The sequence below is a fragment of the Macrotis lagotis genome, chromosome 1 (assembly GCF_037893015.1).
Source record: "Macrotis lagotis isolate mMagLag1 chromosome 1, bilby.v1.9.chrom.fasta, whole genome shotgun sequence".
Taxonomy (NCBI): Eukaryota; Metazoa; Chordata; class Mammalia; order Peramelemorphia; family Peramelidae; genus Macrotis; species Macrotis lagotis.
Window position 1 is genome coordinate 293,194,160 of NC_133658.1, and position 13,516 is coordinate 293,207,675.

General features: G+C 37.5%; 1 protein-coding gene across 6 annotated transcripts in view; it reads right to left on the reverse strand.

Moving 5' to 3' along the window:
• SLC25A25 (solute carrier family 25 member 25) overlaps nt 1–13,516 on the reverse strand; it is a 30,227-nt gene that overhangs the window by 3,165 nt on the left and 13,546 nt on the right. For 2 of the 6 annotated variants that reach the window (XM_074211060.1, XM_074211061.1), the window contains exons 2-8: nt 4,899–5,025; nt 4,662–4,749; nt 3,260–3,295; nt 2,723–2,834; nt 1,655–1,813; nt 420–572; nt 27–134 (exon numbers count right to left, since the gene is read on the reverse strand). In XM_074211060.1, coding sequence (XP_074067161.1) covers nt 27–134; nt 420–572; nt 1,655–1,813; nt 2,723–2,834; nt 3,260–3,295; nt 4,662–4,749; nt 4,899–5,025 — 783 coding nt within the window. Of the gene's footprint in view, nt 1–26; nt 135–419; nt 573–1,654; nt 1,814–2,722; nt 2,835–3,259; nt 3,296–4,661; nt 4,750–4,898; nt 5,026–8,050; nt 8,992–13,516 lie in introns of those variants that run through there. The other 4 variants (XM_074211057.1, XM_074211058.1, XM_074211062.1 and 1 more) reach the window with 3 other exon arrangements.

The following is a 13,516-nucleotide window of genomic DNA, read 5'->3' on the forward strand; positions in this document are numbered from 1 at the left end:
AAATGTAACCTTTTAATATTCCTTACCTCCATAGGATAAATGCTACTTTGGGCAATAGCTCCTGCCAGAGAGCCTGCTACCAGCCTTTCGTGAATCCTCAGAGTTTCTTGGTCACTACCAACAATACGTTTGATCTGAAAAAAAGGAAGTGGGGTGAAGAATGAATTGAGGGATTAAGGTCTGCTCCCAGCTTCAGTCCTCATCCTAAAGATGCTTCATGACCAGTTTGGATTAAACAGCCAAGTTCTATTTGCTCCAATGTAAGTAACTTCCATTTTGTAGATGAGGAAGTAAGGATGTACAAGGTTCTAACTCCAGGTTCTAAGTAGGTGGGTATAAAGTAGAAGAAGTTCTCAGGTTGTTAGGTACTCAAGACACTTTTGTCATCTGATGGGCCCTTGAAACAAAGTAATGCTTACCTGCTCATAGGCCATAAATTTGATAGCTGATTCTGGAGCAATTTTTATGACATTAATGCCATTGCCACGCCAGAGAGATTTGGCCCCTCCTTCTCGGATCATCTGTGTGAACCCTCCAACAATGCACATGTTGTTGCTACGGGAAGCATGGACCTGAGGAAAGAAAAATTGGTCAGGTCTAAAGGGACAGATCTTCATCATCCATTGGATGACATTTTTGTTCAACAAAAGATCAAGGAAGGCAACAACTCTCTGTGCTTCCTCACTTCGGTCTTATTCAACTGCATTTTACTCAGTGCTTTGGACACAGATCTTAAATGTCTGTTGCTGTTCAATGAACTTTCCCCCACTTTAATATTCTAAAGATCCAACAAGCTTTTTTTCCCCAAAATGACAGAGAGCAAGTTAATTTTTATTCATTAACAGACTTTCAAAGAAGAGGAACAGAGGGCAAGGGGAAAAACAACAGAGAAAATGACGACTTTCTTGTGCCCACAGTGGACTCTAACATACAAGGTGCTAGAAAACAAATAGGAAGTAAGTAAGAGGGTGGGGAGATGGAGGGGAAGAGAACAACAGGTCACTGTTAATACAGACACTAAGCAAAGTCCAACATACTGTCCTCTCGCAACCCAATTTTGCAATTCTGCCTTTGACATCAATTTAGATGATCTATCTCTCTATGGACCTGTCAACGTGGACTTAGGGGCTCTGCCAAAACTAATGATCTATTTCCAAGTGGCATCTGGGTCAGATGAGGATCTACTCCTTTCCCACTGCCCTGTACAAGATGTGCTGAAGGAAAGAGACTCCTGATACACCCATCTGATCATCATACTACAGCTCAAAGTACTCTTAAATGACTCAGATAAAATTAACTCGGGGGCAGCTAGGTGGCACAGTGGATAGAGCACCGGCCCTGGAGTCAGGAGTACCTGAGTTCAAATCTGGCCTCAGACACTTAATAATTACCTAGCTGTGTGGCCCTGGGCAAGCCACTTAAACCCACTGCCTTGCAAAAAAAAAAAAAAAAAATTAAATCAGCTATGAGCCAACTCTTCCTCAGACCCAGGTGGAATGTTGAGTTTTTCTAAGGCAAGAGTTCTCTTCCTATCTGTTTCACCAGGCAAAAAACAAACAAACAAAAAAAAAACACCAAAACCAATGGGATCAAAGCAGCAAGCTAATCATAGATGTAAGTGCAGAGATTTCTAGGGTGGTTTTTCTTTCCATACCTGCATGAGCACCTTCAGCCGGTCCAGGGGAGCTGTGCAGGTCCTGGATACAGCCCCTGCTCCTCCTCCAGCTACCAGATGTCTCCACCACATCCCAGTCTGCCTCTCTTCTACTGTGAATTCATCAGGGACAGTAAGGTTCTCTCCCACATCAAAGATCTTTAAGGACAGTCAACAAAAGACAAAACAATGATCATTCACAAGGGGCCTGAGAACTCTTTCAAGGATCTCACTACCAAACTCTCTTGTTCTAGTCCTCTAACAGAGACAAATCATGTATTATCAATAGGCTCAAAGCATCTTTTCCTGGTATTTAGGAGGACATGAAGCTAGCTTAGTCACTCAGCAGATCGATCTATTATTCTTGTTACTTGATTTGTAAAATTGGAAAACACCTTTTGTCTTCTCTCTAAACTTATATCCTTTCATCCTGCTCAGATGTAAAAAGCATGAATGAATGGATCTCTTAAGTGCTTAAACTTTTTGGAGATACACTCTAAATAGTCCTAGAAAACCACAGAATTTTAGAACTAAAAATTCATTTTAGAAAAAAAAAAAAGCAAAACCAAGGGCTAAGAACAATTATAAACATATCAAACTGTTTCAGTCTAAGACTCCTAGATGCATTACCTGACATTCCCATAACTCAGATAAAATGTTCAAAAGGTCCAGGTCACAGTGCAGTGGGGAGGAAAATTTCAGAAACTTGACATGTAACCAGATCACACTGGCAGAACAGAACATTATGTAACCCCTAAATAAATATCACTGAAGCTCTAATGTGTACGGATTATTTTCTAGACTTGGCAAGGTACAGAAAGAACCAGGCAAAGCCAGTTCTGAGCTGACTTCTAGAGCTGTAATCCCTGCAAACTAGTCCATCTGCTCTTTTACCCTCTTCTCACTGGAGAGTTCAACCTGCAACTTTTTAAAAAGTCACACTAGAGCAAGCAGAAGGCACCCTGGGAATAGCAAGCACTTATTGAGGTGACTATGTAAATTGAGGAATATTAAGACTAAACTGGAAAAAAAAAAGAGATGAAGACTCAGGAGAGTTATAGACTATACCGTGGAATGTTTCCAGTATAGAATGATCTCAGGAACATTTTCTACTGGATGTAAAAGATGATAATCTCTCCATTCATTCCAGTCGATTGTCATAGTTCCATTTTTATCCATGCTGTAGGACAAAAAAAGTAAATATGAAATATTTCTTTCTGTCAATGAGCTGCATCCATTAGTTATCACTATCACCCCCAGCAAACCCAAATATTGACAGAAGCTACCATAAAGGAAGGTCTTGAAAAGTCCAGCAGCTCTATACCCCAAATCTTTTTTTGTTGTTGTTTTGTTTCATTCTTTAGGTTTTTGCAAGGCAAATGGGGTTAAGTGGCTTGCCCAAGGCCACATGGCTAGGTAATTATTAAGTGTTTGAGACTGGATTTGAACCCAGGTACTCCTGACTCCAGGGCAGGTGCTTTATCCACTGTGTCACCTAGCTGCCCCATACCCCAAATCTTACTGTAATTTACTTAGTGTAAATAAAAAAAAATTTGTACAGAACAGGTAGGGAAAGGCAGCCACCAAGGTGACACAAATACTTACTAGGTGACAGGGCCCCAGAAATGGCCCGTTCGTATTCTGACAGACAGACAAAGGTAGGATGCAAAGGAGAGAGGAAAAAACAATACAAATAAATGCCCATTAGCTGATGTTAGTGAAGCAAGCACACAGTAATAGATAAACAATGCAGAAAATGTGGACAACTTGATAACCTCCCCTCCAAAGCAGCAACCTCAGGAATCATAACTTGGCATTAGATTCTGGCTCATCAGCAATTAATAAAAGTTGTCCCAAAGTCTTCATGAAGTTTTAGGCACTAATAGTTATTAAAAGCTTAATATTAATAGCTAGTAGTTATTAACATTTAAAATTCCATGGAGACTTTTGGAAAAGCCTCCATAAAGATTCACAAAATTGTCATAGGCCCCAGATTCAGCAGGGAGGTTATCAACAAAAGAACTATTAAATTGTAGGCCTGACTAAGATTAGTTCCAATTGTTTCTACATAAGACAACATATTAAAGTAGGGGAAAAAAAAGACAGTATCTAATCCACAACAGAAAAATCAAAGCTTATCCTAATAATTTATCTTCAGGAAATTCCAACTATTCCTTCTTTTTGGCTTTTTTCTGCTAGGCAATGAGGTTAAGTGACTTGCCCAAGGTCACACTGCTAGGTAATTATTAAGTGTATGAACTCAGGTCCTCCTGATTCCAGAGCCAGGGCTCTATTCACTGCACCAATTTCAACTATTCCTAAAAGAAAACCAATCACAATTTGAGCCATGATTCAAGTTATCATTTCAATTCTTTGGGAAGAAACTTAACTTAAATCTCTTCTGCTGTGATTTAAAACCCTTCTCTTCTATAATATCAAAACACTACTAATTCCATTTATAATAACCACTCAGGTGACCAATCAATCCCCTTTCACAACTAGTCTTTTCTTTGTGTTCAGGTCAAACAATTTACTAGTAATGGGTAGAATCACTTTAAGTTATTGAGGATTTTTCCCAACAGTGTGGTATTGTGAAAAGAGTACAGGCTTTAGAGTCAAAAGACATACTCTATTTATTACCTATGTGACCATGAGGCAAGTCACCTAACTTCTCTGGGTCCATTTATCTTTTATGTAAAATTAGAAGATTGGCTTAGGTTTCCTAGAAGGTCCATTCCAGCTCTAATTCTTATGATCCTACAAACAATACAAACAGTAACCCTTGCCTAAAAGAGCAGATTCCTTCTAAGACATACTTATTTAATCATTCTTTTCAATCATGAAAAGTCAAAGTATAGATGAACAGAGACTGAGTGGTAGCAGGAAAAGGCACTACAGTCAGAACACGTGAAGACAACTATAGGTAGGGGGTAATCACAGAACAAGTCTTTTGTTATTTTTATTACACATGTGTTGAGCTGAATGCAGAGACTGGTTAACTACTTACCTCTTAAGGATTTTTTCAGCCTGCTGCTCAGAGATCTTGACCCCCAGATCCCGCAGGGACTGCATGATCTCCTGAGCATCAATGCGCCCTGTAATATCAAAAGTTAGTGAGCAAAGCACAGATCAAAAGGGAAATCAAAAGGGGTGGGCAGAGAGGTATACCAGACAGAAAATGTGCCAACAGATGGTCATTAATGGTGTTTATTAAATAGGTCGATATAATGAACCCAAGCCTTACCATCATTCTTTTTGTCTAAGCTCTTAAAGACAAGTCTCAGTTTCTTTTCATGATCTTGAAGATAATGAACAAATTCCTCAAAGTCCAGCTGCCCATCCAAGTCCTTATCTCCAGCTTTTACAATTTTCTGGAAGGGAAAAAGAATGGTTTTGTTCCTTAGTTAGCCAGGGTTGTCCAACCTTACTTTCAAAAGTTTTTATTGAAATAACAGGCAATATATTTTGATTTGTCATTTTAGACAGTTCTGTGGTAGCTCAGCTTCCTAAAGCATTGAGTAAGCCCACAGGTGGGCCACATTTTGAACAGCCTTAAGTTAGACTATACCTTGATTCCCCTCATCCCTACACCCCTTACATGCAAGATCCATTACTGTGAAATGGTGCGCCAAGTGGCATACTCGGGCTACCCTGACATCACAGAAAATTCTACTTATTCCTTTTTCAAGTCACTGCTTCATTTAGTCTATGGAATTCTTTGTTTCTCAAAGCTTAAAATGAAAAAAGACAAACCACCAAGTTCAGATCAACCTCTCCCAAATCCACTGTCTAAAGTACAGTGTTCTTTGAAGTGACCTGAAGGGACAAACCAGTATTAGCCAGTTACCTATCTGGCAGCTATGTACTTTTATATTGACCCTCATAGTAGAGACAAGTCCACAGAGCCATGGTTTAGACTTAGACCTTAAAATTATACAGTTAAGCAAACTTAAATATCTCAAGGGAAAGAAAATCTGTTTCTCACTTTAACCCAGCTTTAGAGAAGTAAAATTAGCCCAAAAACAGTCTAGTCTGCCCCATTCCTGCTTTTCTTTTGTCTCCCCCCAACACCAAGGAATAAAAAATTCTGCTGGACATAAGCAGTTTCTGCTGGGCAGAGATACTGTCCAATCTTAGAAGGCCAAGGGGAGTGTTTCTGTACATGTGTTAACTAATGGTACTGCCAGTACCTAATCTCAGACAAGAATGATGTGCATAATATTAGGTCTCTCAACTGGTTCCATGGGAACTGTACTTAGCAATATCCAACTGATGCCTATGACAAAGTTAGAAACACTAGTACCTCATATTGCTTTACAGAGAGCCTTTCACTAACCATGGGTTTCAAATGCTTGTAACTTTTTCTGAAGCTAAGTTATGTGCACTCAGCAGTTGCTTTCATTTTTAGATAGTCAGTAATGGGAGGGAGAGCATTTCACAAGGGTTCCAGTGCCATGTAGAAAAGTGATCACAAAGGATTTGGTGGCACCTTTTGAACTGCTCTGGCCCTGAGACATGTCTCCTGGGGTCAAGCATCACTTACATACATGCACACATACACTTATCTACATACACATGTACATAATGGTGGTTCCCTTTCTAAGAGTTAAACTCAAACACTAAGTGAAAATTCAGACCAGGACCAAGATTTTTAAAGTTGAGATTTGAAGCTAGTCAGCTTATTAGCAGGCTTATTCTCCTAGAATAGTCAATTCTTCATTTCCCCTTGGCAGTCAATCTATCACTCAACAAGACTGCACAGATATTATGGTGAAGAAGATACCTCCTTTCTAGAAACTCTTCTAAATGAATAAATGCAGTTGACCTAGAGTGCCTTTATATATACTTCAGCTGTTATCTGGGTCTATATAATGAATCCAGAAATAGGCACTCTCTCAGCCAAGAATGATGCAATGCATCTAGGATTACTGCACTAGATTTATAACAGAGACTAGAGGGAATTTAGATTCCAACATAGGTAAAGGCAAATCTTATCCACATAATTTTGGGTATTTCCTTAAGCTGACAACTGTGATTCAGGACACCTCTCACTACTCATTTCAAAATATTCCCAAACAAGTCTGCTTCTCCCCTGAAACCATTAGGAACAATAACTGCCCACTTCAAGTTTCCTAAAGTGTAGAATCTACAGATTTGAGTCTTTTGAGTCCAGACTGCTATTTCTTAGCTATAAGACTCTTAGACAAGTCATTTTACTTTTCTAGCCTCAATGTCCTCAATTGTAACACAGTGATAAAAACCCAACCTAACTTTGCTGAGAGCCATAAAACACACTTTGGTAATGGTTATTCTCTGTTATCACCTCTATCAGAGTAAAAAGCATTTCCTGTGTGGATCTCAGCATGAAAATGTGGTAGTAAATCCAGGGGGCAGTTGTTTGGTTTAAAGGGAATTATTCGAGGTGCTCTTCCTACAAGCTTCACTACTTACTTTTTTTTTGGAGAGTGGCTTGATTTCTTTAACTTTAGAGAAAGAATAATCCCAGATCTCTCCTATTCTAGCTGCACTAAATGATTACAGCTGGATCTAGTTTATCTATATCTATCATAATGAGCTTTACCTAGATGGATGAATAACAAGCAAATATTTATTCTCATTCATTCACTCAATAAACAAATATTTGTTTCTTCTACATGCCTTTGCTTCAGGATACAGTTCTCAAAGATACTAGCAATTCATTTAACCAACTACCATGCATATCAGTTGCCCTGGCTAGATAATGAATTAGAGGTGAAAGAAAGCCTATATATGATAAGTAAGGAAAAATATTCTTGACATAAGAATCAACAAAAAGTCAAATCAACCATGAGCAGGATCACATAAACCATTAATAATCTATAAACATAATGATATCCTATTGCTTGCCTTCTTGTGAGAGGGAAGGGGAGAATTTGGAACTGAAAAGTTAAAGAAAAAAATGCTAAAAAAGATAAATTAATTTTTATACAAAAGAAAAATTACTATTTTACAAAAAGCCTCAAACCAACCTTTTCAGATGTTTGGTTTCTGTAAATAATTATAAAAGGATCAAGATTGTTTTTGCAATTGTTCTATTTCCAGACCTCTTCCTATTTTTTTCAATTCAAAGACAATTACTAGGAGCACAATAATTTACTTTATAGGATTAATTTACAGGAAAAGTTAGTTTCCCCAAAATTCCTGCCTACCTAGTTAAGTCACATGGAAGTGAGTCACTCTGATGACAAAGAACAGAAACTGGCTGCTGGCCCAACCCAAATGAAAAAAAAAATCTTGTATTTTATTGTATCCCTTACAATCTTATTATATCTATTTTTTCCTTCTCACTTAAGAGTTATTCCCCTTTCCCAACACTATTTCCTTCTTTCACTTACAAAAATGAAGATACATACAGACCTGCTTCCATTGTCGATAGGTGGAAAATTCCTGAGAAGGGATAAAGACACTAAGTTTGAAGATGGATTTCAGTTCTGCTGGAAGCCCCTTGGATTCAAAGTACTGGAACTCTGTTTGGGCCTCTCCAATCAGTGGCACATAGAGGCACAGGCAGAGCATTCTGATAATGAGCCTAAGTGCTCAGCCACTGGAGGAACAAATAGCTTAACAATCTTCAGAGAGAAGTTTCAGCAGAAGAATGGAAATGCCGGTGCCGGTCTGATGACACTCACACATGAGCTATCTCTGCTCAGCTATCATTGGCTGTTCAAACCCTGCCCTTTTACTTAATTGATAACGTCCACGGTAAATCTTTTCCAAGCAGCCAATGAAAGCTCACCCGCTGACAAAAGCACCCTTGCAAAAGATTGCTCAATATCCAGATTTATTCAGGATAAGTTTTGCGTCACCTACTTCCCCAGCATTAACTCTTTCTCATCCAAAGCACCAACATAAATCTATTCTATTTAAGAAAAACCTTTTTTTGCCCTGGGTCCCAGTTCTCAAAATGAACAGCCTCAGTCACTTACTCCTTAACTACTTCCCTAGCATTAACTCTTTCTCATCCAAAACAATGACATAATCTTTTCTATTTAAGAAAAACTTTTTTTACTGTGAGTCCCAGGCCCCAAAATGAAAAAAAAAAAATCAAACTGGCTTAGGTCCTGCTTCATTTGAAACACATTGTCCTTACCAAAAAACCACCATCATGTTATACTTCAAAGGCCAGTGGATCTTTTCCTTCTGGCAATTCCCAATATAGTTAATGAACAAGACTGGGTGACATTAATTGAATGAATTTAATTCACTGCATAACAGCAGAGTTTAAGGAAAAATCTGAACTCATCCTAGAAAAATTAAATTATTACATATTTCAGTCTCTTGGTAGAATATCTCATGCTTAAACACTACCATTGCTAGAGACTTACCCTGTGCCCCAGTCACCCTAAGCATTCACTCCTGGAGAATTCAGGTTGGCTCCTGGTCCATAGGAACCCTGCAAAGGACTAAGTTTTAGTCCCTATATAATTTCAAATTTCTTCCAGGAGTTCCCCTGGAAAAACCCACTCAGAAAAACTCCCCAATGTGAGATCACAAACAACTCGACCCTTAAGAAATTACCGAGGGATCCCAAGCACTTTAAACATTCAAGTGGCTTTTGTGATGTTGAGATATGTGGGGGTGCCAGTTTGCAGTCTCCCCAGAATCATCTAAGCCAGTTGTGGTCTAAAAATATAAGACACAGGGTTCCAGGTTCCTAGCTTGTATTATTAACACATTTTAAAAATAATTCAGTATATGGGAAAGTTATTTATAAAGTTCATCCTTTTTTGGGTGAAGATTGCAGATCTGAATGAAAGGAAAGGCCCAGGATGAATTGGAGATGATGTCATCAACTGGAAATGCTGCCACTCCTTTAGCCAGATGTGTACTCTTCATCCCATTGAGTTAAACATATTGGAAAGATCAATGAGAAGCTGTTCACACTTTCTAATATAATCTAATTCTTATAATGTCAAGGTTTGAAGTCAGTAATTATGATTTTAAAGAGTAAAAATTTCAAATGAATTCTTTTAGTTTGCTAAAATAAACAGTATTTTAAACATATATGTAAAGATGTTTGTATTATCTCCCAGTGAAATTTTTCCTTCAAGTAACTTGGGTAAATAAAAGTCAACTCTTTTGTGAGACAATTGCAAAATTCACCTGAAAAAATATCAAGACAAACCTATGTTTTGGAATACCAAATTTGTACCTTTCTGGAAATAAAATCTATACCTCTGCATATGAAAATTACATACTCAACTCATACCAAATAAGAATTCACTTCTAAAAAAGAACTTAAAATCTTTTGAATTACCATATAATAAAAATTTAAAAATCATATGGTAAAATGGAATCTAGGTGGCATTTATCTGGTCTCTTTTGTTTCAAAAAAGAATTGTCTAGATGGCCCTTAAGGTTCTTTCTAGCTTTAAGTCTTAGTTTCCTATAAAGATCTATTTTATAGAAGGGTTCCACTATACAATAATTTAAATGCTCAGTTTGAATGCCATAGTATTCTTTGAACAAACCATCATGCTTCTTTTCTTAACTAATGTCACTGAGTTTCACAGCTAATTTTGAACTCCATTTTCATAAACTTTGGAAAGGAATTTTCATAGAAACAAATGATATGCCCCAAAGAAAAAACCCTACAGAATTTTAGAAGTGTAAAGTGTTTTAGAAATCCATTGAGATTAACTCCTTTATTTTTATAGATGAAAAATGAAATCCAGAGAGGAGGAATGACTTACCTAAGGCCATTGGTCCAGTTAGCACCAAATTCAGGGCTATAATACAGTCCAGTATTCTTTCTATTACACCAACCATGTCACAGTGCCAAGGACCAGGCACTGCCAACAAGGGTTTGTAGAATTCAGAAAAGAATGGGACCCTCACTGGTCAACTGCCTGGCAAGACAGTTACAGAAACCTTAGCAACAAAGCATATTCCAGCTTTCTAAACACACCCTTTTAAAAAATGCTATTTTGTAAGAGGTCATTTTAGTTGTATGGTTACAAAGGTTTTGGTGAAGTATCAAATTTACTTAAATTAAGATTCAAAAGTGAGCAGCAGTTTCTCTAACTATAGCCAATAGGGACAAAAAAAAAGGACAAAAAAAAAATAGAATTTATATTCCATTACTGACAATTCATACCCAGATTAAATCTTGTCAAGATTCCAGCTAACCATAACCCCTCCCCAATTATCTTTATCTCTGATTCTTCTCTATCTTCCCACATTCTACTTTAATTTACTACGCTGAAATAAACTTAGCCTAGTCTCCTCTGATGCTTATTCCATCAAAAAATAGGCTCCTCAACAATGACACTAACTCTAGATATTCTTGGAGTTCAGCTGTGTATTTCCTTTGGCCTATAAACCAGTAATTTATCCCACAGGTATCTCCTCACCCCTAGCCCGATTAACATCACTATTGAGTTCTACTTGCTACACTGCTTTTTCACATACCAGTGACACACGTGACAGAGTATCACATGTAAGAAGGGCAGGTACAGGTAGCTTTCGGGAGTATGGGGTTAAGGTCAAATATCACCCTCCTCTTCCCCCATTTGCAATGACTCAGTTCAATTCCGGAAATACTAATTAGTTTAAGGAGCTATACTAACTGCTCGGTTCAAGCTCCACCTACCCTTAGGGCTAAGCCCCATCATTTGCTGCCAGAGCTGCTGTATCATTTGAGGACTGAGTTACCATGACTGCATAGTGCCGTGTTTCCAGTGACACCAGCCTACCCTTAGCAATTAAGACACACAAGGAGTGAACTCTTTCAAGCTTCTAAGAAGAGAACCAGCCCCTCAGGATTAAAACACTCCAATGCTACAAAGAACATCTCTGATTCCAGAAAAACTGGCCCCCCCCCCCAGGATTAACTGTAAAACAAAAAGAAAGAGAAAACTTGGAACAGTTCCTCAGGCAAATGCTTTCAAAGATGAGATTCAATACAAAATATATTTAAATGCCTTTTTTTTGCGGGGCTGGGTGGGGTGGTGTGGCTGGGGAATGCAAAAGAAGTAAAACATGGTAATGTCTCTGAAAGTTTTTAGTCCCTAAGAACTAATGTGAACTTTTCTATACAAGTTTATTCAGCATTCTAGAGACTTCTTTTCATAGGAAAAATAAAAAAGAAAATCTCATGTAACCAGTTTTTCTGTTCATAGGTAAAACAGAATCTGTGTTCACAGAATCATGGGATTTAGCAATCAATGATGCTGATACTAGCTCCTTAAAATTAAAGAGCTTTCTTTTTCTTTAAGGAAAAGATAAATTACAAAGCTATATGTGGTATAAACTATCCACTGCAAACTCTGTGCAGTTTTTTTTAATTAGTTCCTAGGAGTATATTTATTTGGTTTGTGTTGACTTTGTTGAAATATAATTTGTCAATCAAAATAAGAATTATGGGATATAGAACTAGAAGCCATCTTAGAAATCATATTGTATTTTTCTACCCTTAACAAACAGATGAAGTAACTGAAGCCTGGAGATGAAGGGTTTTTTTTTTTACATGTTCACTTTACATGTATCCTATCCAGCACATACTTCTCCTAAGTATGGGGACTCAGGGAATATTCAGGTTAGCTGATTGAACTCAGAAAGCAGAGCAACATAAATACAGTTCAACCTTAAATTACTTCCAGATTCTATCAGAATATAAATAGGTAGCAAGGGAAAATTTTAAGTAAAAGATGCTGTAATTCTATTTGCATCCAATTCTAGATTTTTCTGGTTTCAGCAGGACTCAACTCTGATGTGCCACTTTCCTACTTCCTTTAAATTATCTTTTGGGATATGGTGGTTAAAAATACAAATTAAATCCAGCCCTGCCTCTCCAAAATCCAAATTCACTATTTTCTAGTTCAGTTCTTTAACCACACCTCCCCACCCCTTTTGGCAAAGTGTAGGAACTCATACTGTTTTCTGACTATTCCAGCTTCCTAGACTACAAGGACTTCTCTGCAGAAGTTCTATGCATTGAGCTGCATTATGGATATAGGAAATAGAAGTTAATCAGTAATGAAAAAAACCCCAGTAAATTCAAAAAGCCAGCCAGCCAAGGCTATGGGGCAAGTTCCCATGAAGATGAAAAGTACAGCACAAAAGATTAACACAATTGCTCTATCCCTACCTCTTCCAGTAATCAAAAGGCATATTGCTTGAACATGATCAAAACTATCTTATAAACTCCATAAATTTTTTCCAGTTAACCAATCCACAATTTTTTATTAGATAGAAATCTGCCTCAAACCAATAGCATTATTAGCAAAATTGTTACATCAAAAGACCCTGATATGGCAGTGAGTATTGATATATCAGTCAAAGAAGCATTTTATTTTTTTTTAAATCAAAGTTCAGCAAACTGATAAATGATTATGGATTTTACTACCTTAAATAGGAGACTGTGACACCTGCCATTTTTAACATCTGGTCCTACAAACCACTTAATAGTCTTAAACATACAGATGACTAAGCTGCTTTTAAGTAGAGATACACACTCTATAAAAATCATCAAACTCTCAGCATAGACTTATCATCTTACTATCCTTATTGCTTTCTACTGAGAATCTCAATATCCAGAACATTCCATGCCCTTTAAACCCTTTATTATTCTCCTAGATTTTAAAGGTGATGACAGATTTTGCAGGCCGAAGTCAAGGGGAGTCTGACCTTTATAATATACAAATTAAAGACTCTACTAAGAAGATTCTCTTCTAAGCTCCAATTCAGAGTGAATATTCAAAGTACAACCTACTCGTTTTTGACACAGGCTATTCCATACCATTCAGATGGGCTAGGACACTTTGATGATTTCACAGGACTTTAAAATGGCTTTTAGGGATGAATTGGCATATCCTGAGGTAA